This window comes from Thermobia domestica, chromosome 1 (assembly GCF_964235325.1).
Source record: "Thermobia domestica chromosome 1, izTheDome1.hap1.1, whole genome shotgun sequence".
Lineage (NCBI taxonomy): Eukaryota > Metazoa > Arthropoda > Insecta > Zygentoma > Lepismatidae > Thermobia > Thermobia domestica.
The window spans coordinates 386368695-386394481 of NC_137454.1; the positions used below are offsets into that span (position 1 = coordinate 386368695).

Consider the following 25787-nt stretch of genomic DNA (forward strand, 5'->3'; position numbering starts at 1 on the left):
CTGGTAACATCTTTTCTTTGTTTTTCTTGTTCAATCATGAAGTGCTTCAAGATTACTATGCGTAGTTAAATCGAAAAGCGTCACGTGTCTTTCAAGCTCATTATCATAGTCCATTCATGTACTTATAATTGCATGCCATAAGCATGTATGATCGAAGTATGAAATCTTATGTACTTGATACGTGAACCTGAAAATCTTGTGTGTTGATACGGTAAACCTTTACTTTGCACGCACTCCTCTATAGTAATGTACTTTAAGATCTTTGAATGTTTAGGTTAGGTAAGCTTAGTTAAACGCATGTCCCTTGATGATGTTTTATTTTGTGGAATATTTGCTGTAGGTTAGGTTAGGTCAAACTTAAATGTGCGAACCAGAATATTTATGTCGGTTAGGTTAGGAAATTAAATTTTGTCTGTGCTTTCGAATCTAATATGTGTCTGTAGGTAGGTTAAATCTGAATTTAAAGATGTGTCCCATAATATTTTGGTTAGGTTAGAGAATTTAATTTTTGCCTGTGATTTCAAATCTAATATGTGCCTTTTATTTTGTCATATGATATATTTTGTTTTGCCGGGGTGAACTTCATTTGAACGCACTTGTGATAACTTGACGGTTTATGTTAGAATATTAAATGCTCCGTAACGTATGTCGTTGGTAAATATTAATGATGATGAAATTTCTTTGAGAGTGTTTTCATTTATATATATATACTACCGTGTTCTTTTTTTTTTCCTTAAAAAAAAAAAATAAATAAATAAATAAATAAAATACATTTGTGTAGGTTAGGGAGAAGTATATCGTAAGTGTAGAGTCAGTAACAATTATACTTCGAACGTGTTTTTCCATATTTTGTCGTGTGTCCTTTTGATATTATTTCGTAATATATTTTGTATGTGCGCTTTCCACATTTCATCGTGTGCTCTTTAATATTGATTTGTAATACATTTCTATATGCGCAATATGTGTGAAATCGGAAAAATTATACTTTGAACGTGTTTTAGTATTTAGTGACGTGCCCTTTTCATAGTATCTCGTAACATGCTCGTAATTTAAAATTCTCTTTCATATGTCTTGTCACATTGTTTTCGCAACATATATTTAGTATCGTAGGTTAGGAAAATTTAAGAGTTATCGTATTCTTTGATGTTGATATCGGTCTGTGCTGATCCGGTGAAATTTTATTTGGACATACCTTTGGATTTAATATCATTATTTCTAAAACTATCATCGCGTGCAACGTTTTTTTTTTTTTTTTTTTTTTTTTTCTTCGGTAGGTAGATGTTTACTTTGAACGTGCCATGATGATAATTACGTGCCTATTCAATCCATTAAACATATATTTTGCCTCATCGAAACTAGTAACGTTGGAATATGTCTCAACTTGCTTCCCCAATTAGAATATGATTCCTTACGCATATCCATCCCTCTTCAAGCTTAACTGATCATGAACAGAAACAATAATAAGTTAAAATAATAATAGTTGGAAAGGCGTTCTAATGTTTGAACCTGTCGAGTAGATTTTTTTTTTTTTTGTCTTCTTTTCTTTCTCTCAATATACATTTGTAAATACTTCATTCTTCATTGATAGCAATGTTTTCCACGTTATATGTGTTATGAAAATGATGCATAGGCTAATGTGAAGTAGTAATGCTACTTATTCAATTGAAGTTAAAAGAATGACGTTGTAGTAGTAATGATATGGCCTATATTTGTATTTCATTTGATATACGACAGGGATACTATAAAAAAATGAACGCTCAATTAAGATGTTTATTTAGAAATATAGAAGTAGAGAGGATGGATCGCCAATTGTGTTTTAGTATTAAGAATTTCCTATATGTATCAACGTTGAGAATCATGTCTGATAATACGAATATGTTAAACTACTATGATAACATATTTCCATATAAAATGTCGATAAAGTATCTTTGAGATACCATGATGGAGGCAAATGTTTAATGACACATTTTTTTTTTTTTAATCTATTATAATGTAATCGTTAATTAATGGCACGAATAAACTAGTCTTGAGAATTTGACTTTATGATTTCAAATGCAATTTATAAACTTGAACTTAGATAGTTCTAATTGCTTATTTTCTTAATATATATATATATATATTAAGCTGAACAATGTTAACCCTTATTTCTTGGTTGGCCACAAAACAAGAATTTGGAAATCTTCTGATGATAGATAATAACTTTATTATATTGTCTTCCTTCTCTTTTGCTAGAGCTAACGCAACCTGAACATTAAGTTTAATATAATCTTGAATATTTTTTTTTTTTCAATACCGTAAAAACGATGTGTAATATATTTTTAGATATTATCCTCTAAAATAGAACAGATGAAGTACAGTGGGGCGAAACGAAACAAATGATTGATTGGTTTGTATTTACGTCGTACATCAGCAACGAACGTATATAAAACGAGATCTACGTTTAAATTGGGATCTGACCACTGTACTGCTTTCGATCTGAGACCCAATGAACCAAAGTACACACTCTGGCCAATAGACTAAGAAGAGGATTAAAAAAAAAAAAAAGTACAGGAGAATTTGTGACCTAGACTTCGTGTTGATTACGGAATGTGGTTTTAGAGCTCTATTTTTATTAGTATTTTCAAGTTCCAATGTCAAATTCAAGCCCTCCTGCGTCAGTATTCCTGTTCAAAATGTAACGTTAATTTTGATATGTTATTCAGAAGATTTAAAAAAGAAAAAAAAAAAAAAGATCGAATGGTTATGCAGGGAAGATGTTGCGAGAGGAATCTTCCAAAAAATATCTCAAATATACACTGTATGAAACTGCATTTTAAGACACTTTTCTTTTTAAAAAAATAAGATATATCACTTCGGAATTTATTTTCTGAGTTCGGTCTTGATAGCTTCAGGTAAAATAATTAACTTACAACTTATAGTAGATACACGATTATTGCGAAGACAGTATTTATACATGCATTATCAAATATCAAGATATAATATGTAGGCTATCGAAAAATGTTGCAATGCCAACATTTTATCCTCAATTTCAAGATACGCCACTACTTTGCAGTTAGAGTCACCAATAGATCTCTATCCATTTTGAAGCTTGAACTGACATGCAGTGTTACAAACCGAAAAATAAAACAATTTAAACAATCGATAATCAAACTTTAAAATTGTCAAAATTTACAAAATTATTATTTTAGTTCTCCTTCCTTATTAAGAATAATTGGAAAGCATCTACAGGTACCTTTGCTATTTGTCCAAACCTGTGAATGTTTCTGAACAAGTGCCCTTTTTTTCAGCCTCACGCCAAAGCCCCAAGCTGGAGGACCATCCCTTGTCGTCTGTCCGCGACTGCTTATTCTGTACATTCGCACCTAACCTCTATATCTAGGATGGATCTTGCAGAAATAGGAATTCAGAGTAGAAACTGGATCCAATTGTCTAAGGATAGAACTCAATGGAGAGCTTTGTGAACGCGGCATTGAACCTCCGAATTCCATAGGCTATAGAGTTGGTTAAGATTTAGTTAATTAGTCCAAAACTGTATTATTCGATTAAGAGGCACCTACCAAGAATTTAGCCCTAGATTTTGAATAAAAGGGAACTTATATTCAAGTAAATCGGAAGATTTTGAAAAAACTTACAAACTTATGGTTATTATTTTAATTGTTAAGTATATTTTCCTATATGGCATGTTTCTTTTGTACTCATTCATTCTCATAATAAATGACTACAATTGATATTGAAGATACCATCCCTCTATTTAGCCGAAGTTACTACGGAACAGTCTGGAATACATTCCATACACTATTGTCAGCCTATTTAGAAGTGATACTAGTTACTAATTTACACCAGTAGAGTATAATGTTTCACTATTTAACCTTTTTTGAATATCCGCTCTGATTTACGTAAAGAAAAAAAACGTACTATATATACTTACTGTCATGTATTTTTTCAAAGTGGAATGGATGCTTCTGCCAGGATGAATTTCACACACTGGCAAATGAACCTCTGTTTTCTCAGACAACAGCACGTGCACTCGATTACTGAAAGGAAGAAATAAAAAGTTATGATGAGAGTAATCTGTGCTATTCATATTAACTTATCATTCTATTGAGAACATAACGTTACACCAGAATAAAGAAAATAGCGTACTAACCAATATCTTAACTTACCTAGTCATCATTTCGGAACCAAAGTTTGGCTAGATGGTGCACAGCCCGTGTTGAATGTGTAAAGATAACTGTTTATTGTTCATTAATTAATATTGATCATAAAACTATTGATTGACTAAAAGCTGGAAAACTTTATTCGTCATAAAAAAACTACCACTAATATTGTCATACTGTTGTTTTTTTCTTTCTTTTCTAATTACATAACGCTGCTTTGTTTGTATTAAAAATAACAAACACAAAAATTTAAGTCTTACTAATAAATTTATTCGTCTGAAAATTCAGGCAACGCTATCTTCCGCCTTCTAATGTTTACCTTACAAAATTAAAAAATATTTTGTATGCATTACATAACAAATTATGTCAGTGTATTTTTATGTAATAAACACTAAAAATATTCCTTTTTCAATAATCTAACCTATCTCTAACGTCAAAGTGTCCATCCAAACAAAGCCTAACTCATTATCAACACAAGCAATTTAAATCTTTAAAAACCCAAGTCAACCCAAAAGCGGGCAGTGAATTACCAAAAAAGTCGCAGTCAGTCAGTCCTCCGGTAAATTATTAACTTACAGTTTCAGTCTTTAGCAAATTCTAGCCCTGTGGCTACAAACAAATTACGTAAATAACCAGTAAAACGAACTTTCCTTCTTGCAAACAATCTGTCAGCGTAGCTCTTGCTTTTCAAGCTGCACCGCAAGTCTAAAAAGTTGCTAACTTTAGGCTAAATTAATCAAACCCATAAAAATCAACACGCCTACATGGTTTTAAAAAAGGAAGCAAACACCATAAAATATCAACAAGTACTGTAACTTCAAAATTCCTTCTTTCCCACCCTTCACCCAATAATCTCTCATTTTTCTAAAAACTCATTTTCCTTTCAAGTAATCTTAAACAAGCGTCGTCTAATTCCAAACGTACCTACTCACATTTAAGTAATATTCCCGAGCTTTGTATTTTAACAACGCAGCTTAGGTTAATCCTAATTTCAATTTAAACACCCGTAAAAAAAAATTTACAAATCACAGCTGAGTCCAAGCGCACGTAAGACAACGAATGGAATGGGAACATTGTTAGAAAAGCGTGCCCGGAACGTTCCAGATGTTACACTTTTTCGATCGAGTGTACCCACCGGGAATCGAATCCGGGACCGCTCGCACGGAAGATGAGACCATTAGCGACTACGCTACGCGGGGCCGTATTTTCTGTTGTTCCACCATTATTTTCTGCGCATAAAGAAAAGAGAGTGGTAGAATCTTTGGTGTCCGTCGCTACAATCTTTCTTGTGGCTTCAAAGTTGTGTATATTAAATTCCTGATTAGTCTTTCTACATTAATGCCTATCATAAAGTGAATGAAAAGAACAAAAGAAAGAAAAATCTCCACGTGACTACATATTATCCTTTCAATGCAGCAAGGGTCTTTTATTGTTTACGCGTCTCCAGTGTGCATAACAAAGACACGAGAGACAAACAAAAACTTACTTGGCACGCTTTCGTATACATATAACAAGCCTGAGCAGCAATTTTCTATGTGGATTAACAGCAGGCAACAAGCGACTATGCCATGGCTCATCCCTCGCCGTGTAATACTGCCTACATCGGTTGATGAGAGGTAGAATATCTGAAGCCCGAAGGTTCAACTCTTTGATGTCCTTCACCCATTTTGCTTGTAGAGATTCTGAGTCAGCGTCTGCTGGAGTCTTCAGTTTCCCACCTGAATGAGAAGAAAAAATGTCTCTTAGTTTCAATCTAATTAAGCCTAAGTACTACAGGACTTAAGTGTAGTGTTTTTAGAGCCACGACTCGCCTCACGAATCATTAATATCCACATTACCACAAATTTCAAATTGACTGAAGCAAGCTGTAGTTTCAACACAATGTTCCTAAATTTACACATTCAAATTGACTGATTGGATCAGTCACTCTAGTTTCCTAATTCATTTAAATTCCTTGGATTATCTAAATTTTGGTTCTCCAACAGAGCTTAAGGAAAAAGAAAGAAAATAATATCAACTAATAAAAAGAAACGACAAAGCAAATCATTTTATGTTTTAGAGTAAAAGAGGACAGAATTCGTCTATCTGAAAATTCTATTCTCTGAAAATTCTATTCTATTCTATTCTCTATTCTATTCTATCTGAAAATTAAATATATTCTATTACTACTACAATTTTCTGTTAAATCGATCTGATTGAAATGCAACATTTGACACTGTACGGCTGATTAAAAATCTAATAAAAATTCATGAGTGAAAAAAGGTGTAACTGAGCCGCAAATGCAACCTGGATTTCCGGTTTACCCTCCTGTGTGCTAACTAGTTCACACAGCCCTAAACACCCCAACACTTTTCACTTCTCAGGCGGGCATTCATACTGCTCATATGTGGTTGTGCAGGAAACGAACTGAATAGAATAGCGGTTCGCACATGGCACAGCAGGTCAGAAATTCGGGTTCGATTCCTGTCACAGTTCCTTGCACTTTTTCACTCAGAATTTTTATACAATTCATATCTATGTTGGATGTGATACATGGAAAACCAGGTTTATTTTTCGAATTTTCTCATTATATACACATAATAAAAGAGTAAAAGTGACAGAGTTACCAAGGCCCAGGCCATATTATTATTATTACAACAAATTGAATGCATAGAACACATTATAAATTAAATGAAATCTTTTAAGTTTTACGTCCTACGATTATGCCGGTTAGGCTAAAGGAGACGGTGATGATGAGAAATGAATGAAATGGTGGAATGAAGAAAGTGGAAGGAAACGGGAGAACCCCGAGAAAACTCACGCACACGGTGTCTGTCCACCACAAAGTTCACTTGGTGTGAGCAGGGATCGAATCAGGGACCCCATGCACCAGAGGTGAACGCTCTACAACTGAGCTACCCCGGTCCCCTAGAACACATAAATTTAACACAATACTAACCTTGTGTGTTCAATTAGCGATGAGTAATTTCATTCTTAAAATTCTCATCGATACTTCCAGTTTAAATCTCGCAATCTATCGGGATGTTTTAAGCTAAATTCTGATGACGTTGGCTATTCACATTTTGCATCTACATTTCTGTGGGACTCAGTGCAATATATTTACTTCCTGTATATTATACATGACCCCAAAATGTACTTTATTGAGTCAATGTAAAATAAAAACATATGAGGTTAATGATACTCAACTTCAGGAACCTGTAGAGAAATTCGCTGAAATACGTGTCTACTTTTCTACGCTTCAGCACCACGAACTTCAACGCTTTTAAATACGATGTACTCTTAATGAGTCAATATTCCCAAAATTCTGTACCTTCCAAAAACTCGTATGTGTACAAAGTTTTGTAACATTTTTGTTGTCCTAACTATAGTAAAGTTCTTTCTGTATAAGTCCATTAATAAACAAATTCAGTTATGTTAGCATCTATGTAGAACATCGTGTAATTATTTCCCTCAACCATCTATACATTACAAATTACGATCCGGTATGCTAAAAGCTTTGTTCGCGGATTCGTTATTTTTTGTTAATAAAATTGTTCATAGCGTCTTCCCACTTTTTGTCTATATTTCCTTTTTTCGTATTGAAGCTCGGGTCCTTTCCACTAATGTAATTCCACTAATACATTTCTATCAATATGTGAGGTATTACGGTGTAATACAGTTCTGTCTTTTTGCTAGAAACATGAAGTTTTCACTGAAAAATTTGAATTACTTCCTTTGTCACTAAAGCAAGAAATAAGAAAGTATTCCTTTCAAATACGTATCTTAGGTTGGGAAAAAGTTTTTTTTTTTCTTTCTTTCTTCAATAACGCTGTATTCCACGAATCCCTGAAGTTAGAAAATGAAATGAAATCTTTGAGTTTTAAAACCCCCGGTTATGCCGGTTAGGCTAAAGGAGACGGTGATGATGAGTAATGAATGAAATGGTGGAATGAATAAAGTGGGAGGAAACGGGAGAACCCCGAGAAAACCCACGCACACGGTGTTTGTCCACCACAAAGTTCACTTGGCGGGGGCTGGGATCGAACCCGGGACCCCAAATATCAGAGGTGAACGCTCTACCACTGAGCCACCGCGGCCCCCACCCTGAAGTTGGGGAGATTAAACCCTGCACATAAGTTCGTTTCAATATTCAGCGTTTTGGAAAATTCCACTCGTAAAGTTAGAAAGCGGATCAATTTTTATAATATTCAAATTCACCTTCCTGTATTTAGAAAGTGGTGTCGCGGTGGCTCAGTGATAGAGCGTTCACTTCTGGTGCATGGAGTCCTTGGTTCAATCCCAACTCGCGCCAAATGAACTCTGTGGTAGACAAACACCGTGTGCGGGGATTTTCTCGGGGTTCACTTGTTTCCTCCCACTTTCTTCATTCCACTATTTCTTTCATTTCTCATCGTCACCGTCTCCTTTAGCTTAGCAGGCATAAACGTGAGACGTAAAACTTGAAGATTTCATTTCGTTTAATTTTATTTAGAAAGTGACCAAAGTGAGTATTCCCTTAAGTTGGAGGTATGAAATTCAATACAAAAACTCTTAATTAAAAATAACGGAACACGTCTTTCAGTAATTTCACGAATTCAGTCCCTAAAGGAGGGAAGGAATGCAGTTTGTATCATATTAAATCTGCGATTCTTTAGAAAATCCCTAGTGCGAGGGTATGTTAAATTTCGGTATAGGAAATTCGATATGTAAAATTACAATTAATAGTGCGCGGACATTGTTTCAGTGATTTCAAAAATTCCGATTCTGAAGGACGAAATATATCATCCATGGCCACTATTTATTTACCCATATTCTAGGATCAAAGATAAATAATATCGAATTATAGGATTCTAATGCTTAATATTTAAACTGTTCTTACACATTACTCTAAAAACATCGCTATATGTTTGAAACTTTACATGAACCTGAACTCTTCAACGCACTATAGGTTCGCAGCAGTAAGATATAATGAACTAAGACACAAGCAAGAACAAAGGAGCTGATGAACCAAAAGAAGATTAAATTATCTTTACATATGTTACAACGGAAGACGAAAAACTGATACATTTATGGATATACTTAGCAGAATATAATGATGCAGAAAAAGATATCTATACTTTATTATTATTATTATTATTATTGTTATTATGCAGTGAACTCAATGTGAAGTACTCAAGGAAGTAACACATAAAGAGTGAATGACTGAACCGAGCTCGAGCCCGGGGTCTTCGGCATACCGTGCTGAAGTGTTAACCACCAAGCTACCCAGTCCGCTTCCCAGGACAGCCATACACTCTCTTACTCCTGAAGTCGGTGTACTCCAATTAAACGATATGGCCTGAACCACAGCTTAGCTGCTGTGCTTGGACAATCCAGTCTTCATATATTGAGAAGAACTTTCTGACGGTTTGTTATTTCATGTATTATTGAATTTTCTTTTTTTAATCCACTTTAGGAGTAATGCACGTCGGCTTAAAGAATATCTTTCTAATGAAGGTCTTCAGTTAAAAAAAAAAAAAAGTTACGAAACTATTCCTTGCGTTACCATGCAGTTGTTCATTTTTCTTTTTTCTCTCTTTCTATTTCTTCTTATTTTCTCTTCTATTCCCTTCTGATACATGTGTATGAAGGTATACATTATACACAATCACTTAAGTATGTGCATCATTTTATCTATACATAGTCAATCATAGGAATGTATTTTATACGTTATATATAATCAAGATTGATTTCTTTGTTTCTCCTTGTATAGTTTAACATGTCTTCAGCATTGTCGCTTGTTTATTTTAGTGTTTATTTTATATATAATGAGTTTCATTTTCACTTTTCATGTTTTATTTTCTGTATTGTTTTGTATGTCGGTAACTCTTTAACGTACCTAAGTGTATATCCTTTTTATTCTCATCGTAAAAAAACCATTATGACATCCGACTGTACAAGAAAAATGTAAATGGATGAGTGGAAGAAAAGGTTATGCCTTAACTCCGCCATTTTAAATAAGAAATAAATAAATAAATAAGAAAGTGTATGGCTGTTCTGGGACTAGGGACTGGGTAGCGTAGTGGTTAACGCACCGGCACAGTGTACCAAACATCCCGGGTTCGAGTCTCGGTCTAGTCATTCACTTTTTTCACTCTTTCTTCGTTATTGAATTCGCATCTACATTAGATCTGGTATGTAAAAAATTCGGTTGTTCCCTCCTTTCACTAATATATACTCAAGGAATAATTATTTACATGAGATCCACTGTAACAGTATCCTTTTTTCTTTTCAATAAAATAAATCAAATGTGTTTTCTGTAAAATTTCTCGAACTACTAATTAACTGATTCTAATTGATTTTGTATTTACGTATTTTGTCGCAACGGAGTTACATAGAAATCTTTACGTTTTTCGTCTCACGGCTATGCCGGCTGGGCTAAAGGAGACAGTGATGATGAGAAATGAATGAAATGGTGGAATGAAGAAAGTGGGAGGAAACGGGAGAACACCGAGGAAACCCACGCACATCACAAAGTTCACTTGGCGCGAGCTGGGATCGAACCAGGGACGGAGCTATATAGAAAGGTACATACAGTTAAAAGGGATTTGATCCACTATAAAGCGTTCGATGCTCTCCCACTGGGAATTGAACTCTGGGCTTCAGCACTGCAACAGCGAAGAGGGCTTTCCTCGAATTATTGTATGTATTTAATATCAAACAATATTCATGCACTCTCTGCCAAATTATACGTTGTAATGAAATGACTCACTGAACAAAAATTACACTTAAATTAGGTTTAAAGTTTCTTAAAGTAACTGTTTTGTTCACCCGTAGGGTTAAGAAGCTCAATGAACAAATTACACTTGAATCACATTTAAAGCTTCTTAAAGTAACTGATTTGTTCTCTTGTAAACCTAAAAAAGAATCATTGCATACTCACCTAGAACATTTCCCGTAAGAACAAACCGAAACCAAGAACCACTTGCACTTTCTACCATTAACAATGTGGTGGGCTCTACATCAAGGCCAGTTTCTTCCAGTACTTCTCGTTTAACGCCATCCTGCACAAAGAGTAACACCAAGTAAATACATAGTATTAACCTGTATTGTTGTGTACATTTAAATTGCAAACCGGAAGTATTCCAACTTACTGGAAAGAAAAATTGGTGAATGAACTGCCGACGATTCAATTATCTCCAACTTTCCAGATCAATGGGCTGTAATTGCTGAGAGTTAAGAATATTGTAAACTAGCTTTAGTGGCTTAAATCAGCCAATAACCACCTTGGAAGCTAAGAAAGAAACCATCAAACACACAAGTGCGGTGTAGTTTGTAGCTCAATTGGTACAAAAACACACATTCGGAAAGTCGGAGATCATAGTTTGAGGCCCCACTACTCCATGATCAGAATTTTAGGTTATTACAATAAGTAGTTTCATACCCACGAGCATACCCTCTATTTAGATATTTTATGTCCCTAAACCCAAGAAATTTTGTCCCCACCTCCGCCACTGTACGGATCCGCTAGCAGCAAATAAGCAATACACTCAGCTTTTTCTAGCGTCGTAACGAGTGAACTCGGTGGCGCTGATACCAACATTGGAACTTTTTTTTCTCCTCATACCATACTTCAATCTGTTTTTAATATGCCGCTCTGAGACCGGGCTCCTGTGTAAATACGGATATAAAAGTGAATATACAACGGTCACTAAAAAAAGTATCGCACAATAATGTGTAATTTTGGTGTTTGATGGGCATTTCCTGGTGTTCCGGACTGACAGTTCAGAACACATGTTGCACTTCCAATTAATATCTTCGCTGAAATAAAAGCTCCAGGATGCTATAACTTTGTTTAGCTATCAGGCATTTCAAGACCTTAATTTCGACTAGGATACAATTTCTACAATGACAGTGCTTAAATAGAAATTAATTATTGAAGTTACTGTTCCGGACTGACAGTTTTGCAACCTTAGTTTCAATCTGAAACAACTCATCATTTTAATTCTTTGAAAGTACTGATATATCACAAATTACAGAAGACACGTGTAGTATTACACTATAATTTTCTTGTATGAAGGTAATTTATAATAACAGAGATAGTAAATTTATAAGCCATGTTCCGGACTGACATTTCTATGTTCCAGACTGACCCTTGTGAAATAAAACTAGGATACTGGGAATATGAGTGTAATGAGCAATAGTATTGTGCACAAAGTGATGTATATCAGCACCTTAAACACATGTGCATAAGCTAATAAGCATTTGAGCTTATAAAACTGGCCACAAAAGCTTTAAAAAAAGAAACATTGTAAGACGATATTGAGTACAAATATATATAATATTGTAATACTTTTCTCCATGCATATGACTCATCTACTCTAACCGCGCTTTTGACACGAGAAAAGACACTCTCATAATGTTGAAACTTCTATGCACGATTGCAGGGATGACATCTTACGCTTACTTCACAACATTTAAACACAGGTATGTCGAATTCAGGTGCGTTTACCTTATATATATATATATATATATATATAGGGTAACTTCGCCAGTAGTCGGCCAGATAACTGATAACTAAAATTAGAAGTGTTGTGCTTCGACTCTCTACAAACCAAATCTTACGTATCCTAGTGTAATACATTGTTTACTATGTACTTAAAGCAACACAATTTTTCAGTTACATTATTTTGAAACCAAAATTAATGCCTTAAAAGCAAAAAAGACAATATTTCCCAATAATCGGCCGCTTAAATCCAGTTCTCGACCATTTCATCTCTAGTAGTCGGCCATAGAGAACAAAAGTAATTTCTGTTACTCTGAAGTAATATAGATACTTATCAAAGGCATAGTAATTCTCTTTCAAAGAATATTTTTATATGATACAGAAATATTTTACATTTTTAACTAATACGATACAGTTTAAACCTACAATTACATCTGAAACACAGGGGTTGAACATTTTTCAAAAAGTAGTAACTTGACATATAAAAATACAATTTTCTATGATAACATATACACACACATCCAAGGTCTGATCTTTTTAGGAACATATATCAATAACAACACAAGTATTTTAATTTGTTTCTACATTAGTTATACTATTATGTTTAAACGCGCTCATATGTATAAACGTTTTTTTTTAAGAAAGAAATATAAAACAAAAGTGTGTATCCTGATTAACAAAACACTGTTTTCCTACAGATTAAGAAACACGGTTTGTACTGTTCGAGCAATCTGGACAAAAGAACTCTTTGTCAAGGACACTTTCGAAAGAAAATTCTTTTAAAATTGTACATTTGAGATGATACCAATTCGGACACTTGTCACACCCTATATTTTTTTCAGGATCATCCTCAGCATCACTGTAGAGCACCTCAGTACATAATTTATGTCTTGTGCCTTCCTGTTGACCATCCATAGATGTATCTGCATAACCATCTTCAGAAAAGTTATTCTTCTCCACGTGCTGACTTTTGGATGCTTTTCCCCTACTTTGATTTCTCTTGCTTTTTCTTAACTTCTTCTGTCTTTCCTCTATTCTTTTTGCTTTAGCTTCCTCTTGTGATGTTTTTGCTGCCTCCTTATTGCGTATAAATTCTCTCCAAGCAGCTGAAGAAATAACCTGTGGTGACTTCTCATTTATACGGGGTCGTTTTGATTTGCGAAGATTGGGTCCTGTCCAAAAAAAGATGTTCGGAAAATATAGGAGAAACAGAATCTTCACGTCTCTTCTTGCTCACAATTGGATGAAGAGAACTCTATGATGAATTTTGATCTTCGTTCGTTGTATTAGGTTGTTCTTCACCGTTTTCTGAAAGATTAATCAAAGTGAAACTAATTTGATCTACACTTTCAATTGCAATAATTGAAGTATTTTCGCTTTCTACGGCAGAAGAAATACTTTGCGAAATACCAGAAGGGTTTAAAACGGACAAAAATTCTTCAAGAACTCCTTCAACTGTGCCTGTATACGTTCCTTCGTGCAGGTCTTTGAGGGTACTTGCAGGTGCTGCTATTTCGTTTAAATCAGAATTTACAAACATGGCTGTCTCTTCTGGTTGGATACTGGCAGCATTTGGCTGATTTGGATACTGCTGGTTCTTTTCCCTTTCTATTTCTTGTAAAACTACACTTGCATCAACATTTCGAGTTTGGAGTGAATCCTTAATCTTATTTATTACGATTGTAGCATTATGAAAAGCTTCTAATGTAATAGTATGGGCTGGTGCTTGTAGTGTTCTCACAAGAGATGTTATGCATTTCGAGTAGTCCACGTTATTCTCATCGAAAGGAAAAATTCCACATCTTCTAAATCCATTACGAATTAACTCTGGTCAAGATACGTTCGTTAATACTGTTTTTAAAAGGGGACAGAATTTTGACTTTGTAAGAACAGAATTTACATTCTCATTTTGCCATTTACGGACCGTATTTTTCCATTCCGATTTCAAAGCTTTGAAAACACTGACATCTGCCGGTTGCAACAGATGTGTCGAGTTAGGATACAAAGCATACAGAATAATTCCGTTAGCCGAGCAAAATTCACTGACTTTCATCGTAACGTGACTTTTGTGTCCATCTACTAAGAGCAGAACTGGCTTTTTGATGTTCATATTAGTCAACCACTTGTTGACTCCATTAACAATGTATTCAAAGAAAATGTCACTTTTCATCCATCCGGTTTCTGATCGTCCTAAAAACCAGTCTTCAGACATACTCTCAATTACATCTCGTGGAGGTCTTACATACGGAAACACTACAACAGGTGGAATAACTTGACCATCAGCACTAAATACGAGCAACACTGTGATTGTTTCCTTTTCATTACCTCTTTGCATTTCATACAAATTCCTGTAACCCTTGGGAGCTATAACCTTCCCGGTCTTAGGACACATGCTAAAAGATGTTTCATCTCCATTGAAGATTCTAGTAGGATCTTCTAAAATATCTACTGCATCAATTGCTGTTAGATATTCTTTTCGTATGTTTTCTTCTGAAACACAGGTACGATTCATTGTTAAACCCTCAGGAATTCGCTGAGACAGTAAAGGATGTCTTTTAAGAAAGCCATAATATCATTTGTTTCCTGGAGTTCCGCTTTTAAATGGGGTTGTTCTACCATCTTTCCGCACGATCTTACCGACTGTATCAAGAACATCAGACTTTTTTCTTGGAAAACCTGCTTTCGCTAGATCACACAACCATTCAGCTAATTTACTCTCCTCTGCTTTCGTCAAGACTGTATCGGGTCCCATTTGTCGAGGTTTTTCAGGAACTCTTCCATGTAATCTATCTTGTAATGTTGTCCTCGGAACTCCATATAGACGGCTTGCTTCTCTTACTTTCATACAATTTTCTCTTACTTGTTTTAAGGTAAGATTTAAATTCTCTTCCGGGTATTGGTGAATAGGCCTCTGTGGTGACCTGATGTGATTTCTCAACAACGTCTGAAAATAAATAATAAAATATGTCTTTAGTTTTAACAAAATTCTTATTTTGATTTATTTTAAACAAACATTAAAACTACTAAAGCATTGTAATCGTTAACACATCTTTAGAAGTATTTCAGTTCAACTATGAAGTGTTTCATTATCTACCTTATACTTATGACTTAGTGTGGCCCCACGTGGCGTTGACGCTAACGCTCTCGTCTTCGGTGCAAGCGTCCCCGGGATGAAATCACTCGGTCGAAAAAGTGTAACAGATTTTTCAGGACAACCATACTGAGAGTTTTTATGGGTTTTTCTCATTCACACCAGGCAAATGCTGAGATGGAACCTAACATACAAGTCCCTGGCTGCTTCCTTCCATCAATATACCGTCCCATTCCGCGGATAGTGTGCTCGCCGAGAGACGTCATCTCTCATATGTGATGAATTTAAGATGTTTGAAATGTAGATGCCGGTAATGCCAATAAATCTATTTAAATAAATAAATAACCTTGTTGAGCTGAACGAAGCGAAGCTCTTATACTCGGGTTAGCCGTTTGGTTGTCCGCGAACTCCTCCTAGACCGTTTGGCCGATCTCAACCAAACTTAGCACGCTGATAGAGCATGTCGTGCTGAGTGACAACATAGGTTGAAATCAAAAATCCGATGTACCATCGAGGAATAATCACCGAAAAACTCTTCCTCCTAGACCGTTTGGCCGATCTCAACCAAACTTAGCACGCTGATAGAGTATGTCGTGCTGAGTGACAACATAGGTCGAAATCAAAAATCCGATGTACCATCGAGGAATAATCACCGAAAAACGCTTCCATAGACTTAACATGGGGAAAAAGTTTTCACGCGATTTTTTTGTCAACAATTACAATCTGCGCGTGAAAACTAGGAATGCAATGATTACGTAGTTTAAGCTCGCTCAGCTCATTTCATTGCAATCGGGTATATCCATTGCATTCCTAGTAACTTAGCTTATTCATCAAACTATTATTTATCCCGAAAATGAAAATGGACTTTAAAAATCAGGGTTTTTAAGAAGGAAAAAGGATGCAGTAGTTGACACTGTGAAAAGCTAATATGAGGAAACGCTTTTATCCATGGGTAAAACTTTCTTCAAGATCATCATAAAAAGTGAACTGATTTTTGGAAAAGAACACTGTTGATTAACCCTTCCCCCTCGAATGCAGCGAGAGCCTCGACATTCGAGATTTCCCTTTCCGCTCGTATGTCGGGGCTACCCCGCACTAATTTTGACGCTTTAATTACTCGCATGTCGACAGAGCCCCGCTTGTATGATTTAGTCGACAACTTCTGCCATCTTTCGGCCGTCTATTCAACTCCTTACTCGGCTGTTCCTGCCAGTTTTCAACAAATGAAAAGCTATATACAAATGTAAACAAAGACCAAAGATGGCTGGATTTGTGAGAGACGAAGATATACAAGGTGTTTTCGAAGCTCCAGATACCGATTTCAGTGATAGTGGTAGCGAATATTTAGATAATGATAGTTTGAGTGAAAAAAGTAGTGGTGATAAATCTTCCGATTCCAATGAAAATGTTGACCAAGTGACAGGTGATGTGTTGACAAGGGACAATTGGACTCCCTATGGTAATAATGATGCAGACTTTCTAAAAATACTCTTCACAGCAAATTCCGGGTATAAACCACCAGTTGTTGGAAGGCCAACTACAGAAATTGAATTTTTCCAATTATTTTTTAGTGACACTTTGCTTGAGGAAATTACAAATGAAACAAACAGGTATGCTAAGTCTAACATACAAATGCCACTACAAAAAAGTCCATTTGGTCCACTTGGCATGACATGGCAGTTCCTGAACTGAAGGCATTTTTGGGTGTGATACTAAATATGGCACTAAATCCTAAACCAAACATACAAGATTACTTTTCATCTTGAACATCTTGGCAACAAGTTTTGGGAATTTTTAGTGCCAGGGCAAAATGTAAGCATTGGTGAAAGTACAGTGGGGTTCAAAGGGAGAATAGTTTTTAAGTGCTACAACCCACAGAAGCCAACTAAATGGGTGCTACGAGTATTTGTATTGGCCGACTCAAGTACTGGGTATATGTCAAAATAAATCCGAGCTGTACAGCTTGCTGTGTCAAAACAAATTCGAAGGGAAAGGGTTAATTTGGTGTAACCTCTGTCCTATAGGAATTCCTTTCATGTTAATAGCATTGCGAGAAGTGGAAATGGGTTGATAAACACAAACTAAATGTAGCAACAACCGTGGGTGGCGATGTCAGGGCTAAGTGGGGCCGGAGGATCTGGATTTCTTCATTTGGTCCTTGACTTGGATATCTGACAACGAAGCGCACTTACAGGAAAGCCCCATCCCCAAAGTTATACAGAAATCGGGGCCGCTGGCAACATCTAAAATCATTCTGGCCAATTCATTTGTTGTTAACCCACAATTCATGTTTATTAAATCAACTCATAAAACCATTTCTGCATGTTTCTGTTTTTATAGGGAAGTATAATGTCTAATTATAAATATCACGTAGCAGACGGCCGAGAATTGGGAACACTTTCTCTGAATATTTACCATTAGTCGGCCTTTTAGAACTATGTAGGCCGACTAGTGGGTTTAAAAAAATTTTGAACGCAAATCGCACCAGAAATGAATAGAGGAAACCATGCTTTATCATTGAGATGAACATTTCTACGCAATAACTCATTCATAACTTTTCCAATAGTCGGCCAGTGAGGCTGAGTACCCGAAAACCACATTGAAAACAAACTCCAGTAGTCGGCCACAATATTTTTACACCTTAATATAAATTGTTCAAGAAAGAACACCCATGCACACACACTTTTGAGTCTTTTTACTAGCTTCATTCTTATATCTATTGAATTTCACTATAAAATAAAATTATACGTACCTCTGCATTAGGTGTCTCCAGTTAGCAAAAAATTAGCAATCAAGGTCACTTCGACTCGTTGCACTGAACCATCCACAACAACTCACAGTCTCGCACCTACAAAACACAAACTTGGCAACGAGGGGCCGACTACAGGAGCATATCACGTGGTTCATTCTGTACGAATATCCATTGCTGCTTTCAATTCGTCATCTTATTTTCTGCGAAAATCTCTGCATGTGGTCGACTACTAGAGAAGGCCGACATTAGGGTAAGCTACCCTATATAAACGCGTAACAGGACAGTCAAGAGTACGTTAAGAACCTTTTCAATTTAACTAAGCAATAGAGATTTTGATAACCATATTGAGATACCGTACTTACTATTATGTTTTCACCGGGTTCCATTCGACCTGCTGGAAGATACCACTGTCCCGCGCAAGAGCTTTTCGCTTCCTGTATCATAAGAACTTCATCGTCTTCATTTACGAGGACTACTGCCACTATATAGCACACAGAAGATTTCACTACTGGCACGTAATTCGATGGGACGCTCGGTGTAACGCCTTTAGCCGCTGAAAACAAAGGGAGAAAAGCATTACAAATTTTGAAAGCAAATGAAATATGAAAATAAAAAATCTCACCATGATTGCTAATGCTATTAAAATTGTACTTATCCTAAAACACTCTTTTATTTATTGAAATGTGTACATTTTGACAAACGGTTATTGCCAACCTCGGCACAAGTATAGAGAGCTAGAAGTGCTCTAACCTGTGATTTTATGCACTATTCTTATTTATGCATACACCCTCCATCGCTGGCGCGTTTCCTCTCTGCTGCGTTCCTACCCTGACTCAACTATATAGCATTCTGCCTTTTAGTGGTCGCCTAGCACAAGTTAACGTTTCCTTTCTGCACAGTTGTTTCTACGGCACAAGTCGGAACCCGTACTTATAGCCGTAAGGAAAGTCGTCGCACAGCGAATCTCCACCTATGAATGTAACTCCTACCCTAAGAAAGAAACTCTTTAAGAAACTGCGAGTGATTTCTATGATGAAATGATAGTATATAATAGCCGAGCAGATACTAGAATAGCATGTAGTCATTTCCAGGGCATATCAGATTGCACGTGTATTATCAATCAGTACGCAATTATTTGGGCATGTTCTAGGGTAATAACAGTTCAGAACATCTTAGAGTATCATTTAAAGGTTAAGAAAAATGAAAGAGAAACGTATTTTTCTAACTTAACGGACTATTTTTAATCTGCACCTGGACTACATCAAGGAAATTCCTTCAGCTCATATATGTACAACCTAGTTACGGAGTCCTATCTGAAGATACTAAAGACGCATCATCTTTGTGGTGCTGTCGCAGATGACAATCTTACGTAATACCTACACCTTTGGAGGGGAGAGGAAACCATACAGATGGAAGGACAGGATAAAGATAGTAAATACATTAATACTAGGTTCCACTGAGAATGAGGACGGAAATTTAGATGTGCAAATATGGCACAGAATTAAGGTAGGATGGACAACTAGAAATCTCAAGTATTCCTTGTGATAAAAGCATATAGCGTATGTCAAGGTGTAAAGAAGAGAAGTGAGGTCCACAAAATGCTGTACGGAGCAGAAAGTTGGGGAATCAAGAAGAAGTAAGAAAAGAAACTGGACGAAGCCGAAATGAGAATGTTCAGGTGGGTGTGTGGTGTTACCAGGTTGTCAAAAAAAAAAAAAAAAAAAAAAAAAGTGTCGAACAAGAATTACAGGAATGATTTAAAAAAAAAAAAAAATCAAGACTGCGATCTTGGCACACGACCTCTAACTACTGCTTCCAGGAAACTATCTGTGACCCATGCTAATATCGTAATTTAATCACAATGTCAACAGGAAATTTGTTGGATCTTATTTACCAATTAATAATTACTAATTGTTGATAGTGAAATATCAGCAAATAAGCACATCATACTATGTTAAGTGATAGTTTCTTAGTTCTCCAGATATAAGGCCTACAAGAAAATTTTCGATAGAAATAAAATGGATCTTTTATCCAAAAATATTTTTGGTTTGGTTTGATTTAGTTTAACGTGCCACGATTATGCCTGCTAGGCTAAAGGATACGTGGACCTACTGATTAGAGTGGAATCCAAACCACTTTGGTCGTTCAACTGTACCCCCACCGGGAATCGAACTGAAGCCAAGCGTGCTCCTGATCTAAAAATGTATACAAGAGAAGATCAGTGGTATAGTCATGTTATGAGAAGGAATAATGATATGTAAAAAAGAGAGGGGGATGATGGAAGTAGAAGGCAAAGAAGGAAGAACACAAAGATGAAGAGATTGTGTGACTACGTACGTAGAGGAAATCGGGTTAACAGAGGATGATGTATGGGACTAAGAAAGATCGGAACGAACCTCACGGCGCAAAATTTTCGATCGCCAGATCGGTATCAGAGGCGGCGATCAGTGTTTAGTAGGAATAATTTCTGCCTAAACTCATAGGGCTGAGCAGTTTCTGTTTCGCAATAATTGTCACTGAGTGAGAGAAAACACGGAATATGAAGTCTTTACAACGTTGTAATTCGCCCCTCATATTCCACTCGCTATCGAAATGGTCTGTCTCCTGGCGCATCGATGCAAGAGATCGATTGCTCGCTAATTGAAGCTAGAACAGCGGGGATACAGAATAGATCAACCGATCACGGCACGATGTCAGTGAAAAAAATAAACAAATAACAAACAATTACAGAACATATTTTTAAAAAGTAGATATTTGCATGAGATATCCTTATCACTGGTCATCTAACTGCTTTCTCTTTTCAGTCAATTAAGGTAAGATATTTTTTAACATGTAAATGAATTGTCCAATTCAAAGTTGATTATCCTGAATCTATTTTTTTGGCCGGGGAGGCGGGGGGGATTGGGTGGATCTTATAATTTCTACGCAAGAGATACTGGCGACCATCATTTTTCGATCGGCGAATTCGTCTGAGTTTGAAATTTTGCACCCTGAAAAATGTCGACCCCGTGTAAAAAACAACAGAGTAAAAGATGATATAACTTCCCGTACCAGTTAGTAATTATATTCGTATTTATTCCTGCTGAGGGCCAAATAAAGCTGAAGGTCTCACGTGGTTTCCAGCTATTTGTTACGAGCAGGCGCGTTAGTGACTGTAGGACATGTATAAAGGAAGTTAAATCCTATTGTAAACTTGACCAAAATATTCTTAAATTGTGCATCAGCTTTACCTGTCCAGTATAATTTCGGACGCACCAACGCCCCCACATTATAGTTTTATGCTTACCATGGTTCAATTTAAGATCCTTTTCGTAATTTAATATATGTATTGCAGAAAAAAAAATCCTCATACGCATATGCTAAATTGTATTTGTAGGAGGTTCTGTAACATAATTTGCATGATGGGAATCAAATTTAGGTTTCGTTATGTCTCGCTGCTGAACGGGACGTTAAACTCAAAGTGAGTGAGTGAGTGAGTCTCCCTAAACGCCGTAGAAAGGAATATTACGTACCATTACATCCACCTATCCACTTCATGGTGCAGTTTTACAATACGGATCCATAGATTGTAAAATGCACAGAAAAATTGGGGAAGTCTTTAATTTGCCCATTTCATGTCGAGAACAGAACCCAATGAACCCCTACGGAACTTCTAACACTTTTCCACTACTACTCCTACTCCTTATACTATGGATTCGTATAATAAAACTGCACGCACTTTATTTCATGAGTTAGTTTTCGTAAATGGGGTTAAGTTCAGAAACATGAAAAATACGTAAATTTACGGGAAAGAAATGGAGAATTGGTTATTTTTCATGAAATTCACTCTTAACTAACCAATTTAATGTGGTATTTTGAAGTGTGCAAAGCTTCGTGTTGTTGCCTATTTTGTGTGTAGTTATGCTATCTGACATTATACTGTAATGAAGAAATTAGTTCCTCGTATTGAGAGAAGGCACTTCAAGTGACGGATGTGACATTCCGATTTTGGGATTGTAAAGAAGAGTTGTTACGTTTTGTGCAGCGGCAACGGATTATTGATTTGAGTAGAATGTGTAGCAAATGTAGGAAAGCATTCAAAATAAAGAAAGAGAAGCACAGTGACATATTTAAACGGTTGTATCATGTTAATGGTGTGGGGAAAAAAAGTACGCACATGGAAAGTTATTTATCAGACTACTTAATCAAGTCTCCTACCACAACGTAAAAGTACACAATCGCAGGGAATGTGCTAAGAAACGAACTAAGCTATTGCAAGGTAATATTTTTACCAACAACCTCGTTTGCGCGCAAACCCACAGTCACTGACGCGCCTGATCCCCATGGACGTACCCTCTGCTCCAGCATTCTCGCCTTTAATGGTCAGCTACAAAGGCTGGTTCGAGGATTTTACACTGTTGTTTTTATGACATATTTCTGGACGCACTATTTACACGCAAAACGATGAAATTGTCTTAAAAGTGAAATTGCACTGAGGAATTCTTGACACTTTGTAAGATTGTGACAGCTAATTTCCTTGTAAATAACAAAATTTTAACATTTTTAACGCTGAAAATACTGGAACTACTCTGTGGCACGAAGGTCCCTAAATGATGCCAGTCTCTATTTTACATGTACATATTATGAATTCAATGAATACTTCTATATTGCCTCACCTGATGCTTCATTTTGCTCCTCCAATGTGAAGTCACAAAAATTCTGGTTTTCAATTTCACGGCCATCTAGGATTCGCCTGATGTCGTCCTCCACCCTATCCATTAAAATTCTAGGAATTTATAATTGTTTATCCTTTCTAATTTGTTAGCTATGCTATAATATTAAGTCCGGGTCAATGCACTGTCAAAATCAGTATTCAAAATTGACAGTCGCATGAAGAACTGATTTCACTGCACTGCATGTCACACTGAAAGGTACATAACAACTGCTAAATAAAGTATTTTGCATTAAAATGTATACGAATAAGTGAGAAACACTTAACGGTTATTAATTATACGCCTGTCGCATACCAGTTCTCACGCTTCGTATTCTCTTCTGTTTGCTCCAAATACATCTTTCTTTCCGTGCTTTCTTTCACTTCCCCATTCCGCTCTACGTGAGTGTTACCAGCTTGTAACATTCTAACTATCTAGAATAATTTACAATTCTAATTATTGCACTAATTTTGAAACTTTACATATTACTTAAAATGTAAAGAGGAAAATATGGTAAAATAATATTAAGGAACAATACAAAGATACTTTGACTAAACGAATTAATAATACATTTTCAATTGATTCATTGAATCTTAAACAATTTCTGCTGCTGGCAACAATGGTTTGTTTGTGTTAAGAAAAAACAGTGTCCTAACTTCATCCGATATGTTAGTATATCATAATCTTGTTTTATTTCGCAAACGAAAGTACTGTAACTTAGAATTTTTAATTACAATTCTAAATTCTATTTTTATTAATGCTTTTTCACTTGACTTGAAATTACTTCGTATATATGTATTATTTATTTTATACTTCTGTACACTTTGTAAATAAATTAACATTTTATAGACTGGCTTATCAACTGCTATGCAGACAACAATTTATCAGAGTTGCCAGTGTCTATCAGAGTATTTGAACACTTTAGTAAGTTAATATTGCCCATTGCAACACTACTCGACTACAATGCCATCTCGCAAAAAATATCAACTGCACCTCTTGCCCTGCCCCGCATTGCAATGCTATAGGCAATTGTCTCTTTTTATGGAAAGATTTCCGAAGCGTATACGCACTAACTTATAGGGAAATAAATTACATAACGTTACAAAATTGCTGCTCCAACTTTTATGCGTTACATTACTGAAAATTAATATTCATGTCTTTCTTAGAATTTAGTATACAAAGAAAAATCTTACTCTCTCTTTTATTTTTTTTTTCTGTTAAACGAATAGGCAGAGGCAGATTCCTTCGGGAGCAAAGTCCTGGAACAGAAGAAGCCTTATGTGATCGGTTATTATTAATATTATACGGATTTATTTTATGAATCCATACATAAATTCATTGCATACATCACGGGCGTCTCTGGCGGGGGGTCGAGGGGGACGCGTCTCTCCCAATAGTTTGAAGAACAAAATATTAAATATTTTGTTCTAAGTTAATTTATTTACTAACGACAGGATAACATATAGCTACATAAAATAATTATTTATTCAGACCCTATTTGAAATATAATATTCAGATTGTGAAACGATTATAACAGATTTCTTGATATAGGCTACCTCAGGGGGTTCGTGAGGATAAGCAGAAACGTAACAAATGGAATCGAAGATAATAAACATGTTGGGCTAGAGAGTACCATTTAAATAACTTTCTTTGATGCACCCCCTCCAAATTTTACTTACCAGAGACGCCAGTGGCATACGTACTTCTTTCTCAGTAAATGGACTCTCTGAATCTTAAACAGTCGTTTTGGGAGTGTCGACTTGAATTCTTTTCCTTTGTGCAGCAGATTCGCTTTACGATGGCTTCAATGTACGTGCACGATAAGAACTATTGTTCAAAATACATAAACCATATTGTGGTAGGTGGCTAGTACACTGCACGAATTCAATCTAACCGAGTCAGAGCAGGGGCCCCGAGCGGTACCGAGGGAGTATGCGACTTTGGTACGCACATAAACGAGGATAGCGCGAAACAATGTAAATGAAAAAAAAAAAAAAAAAATCTTACGTGTTGGATTATGCATTTGTACTTTACTAAGAACGCTATTTCGATGGGATATATATTGTTTGCCCATTTGTTACAAACTTAACAACACACCACTATCGCAAATTTCACAAATATGTGGACCTCTAAACTCTGAGATACTTCCATGGTTGCTCGTCATGACTTTAGATAACACACTAACTTTAGATACTTAATTTTGGATTCTCTGATTAGTGGCTTCCTTATGGGCAGTGCTCTCAAACGGGTCGGGTCGGGTCAGGTCGGGTCGGGTCGGGTCGGGTTGTCGGGTCAGGCTACTCGGGTCGGGTTATTGGGTCGGGTCAGTTCACTTTGGTCAACTTAGTTTAGGTTGAGCTTAAACTCGGCTGGAGTCGAAAGCTGCTGTTTTTCACTAGCTGCCTAATTAAAAATAGCAATTTTCAATTGATTTTATAGAAGCCATAAATCTATTTTGAACACTTGCAGCTAGTGTTTTTATGGTAAATGATTATTTTTGTACTTGTGTGTACTTTAATTTGTAAATGTGGAAGATTGATTTTACCAATCGACTGTAATATTAATATCTACGCCAATATGGAGTCTGGATTTAGAACAAAACTAGAAGTTGTTTAAGCAAGGCCAAAAGAAA

At 36.0% G+C, this 25787-nt stretch overlaps 1 protein-coding gene across 1 annotated transcript in view; it reads right to left on the bottom strand.

The window, feature by feature from the left end:
- LOC145665041 (8-oxo-dGDP phosphatase NUDT18) overlaps positions 1-23576 on the bottom strand; it is a 29923-nt gene extending 6347 nt beyond the window's left edge. The window contains exons 1-5 of the mRNA XM_081732286.1: positions 23120-23576; positions 18827-19017; positions 11059-11179; positions 5644-5875; positions 3929-4034 (exon numbers count right to left, since the gene is read on the bottom strand). Of these exons, the coding sequence (XP_081588412.1) occupies positions 3929-4034; positions 5644-5875; positions 11059-11179; positions 18827-19017; positions 23120-23222 (753 nt within the window). The 5' untranslated portion in view covers positions 23223-23576. The remainder of the gene's footprint in view (positions 1-3928; positions 4035-5643; positions 5876-11058; positions 11180-18826; positions 19018-23119) is intronic.
- Between the last annotated feature and the right edge of the window lie 2211 nt (positions 23577-25787).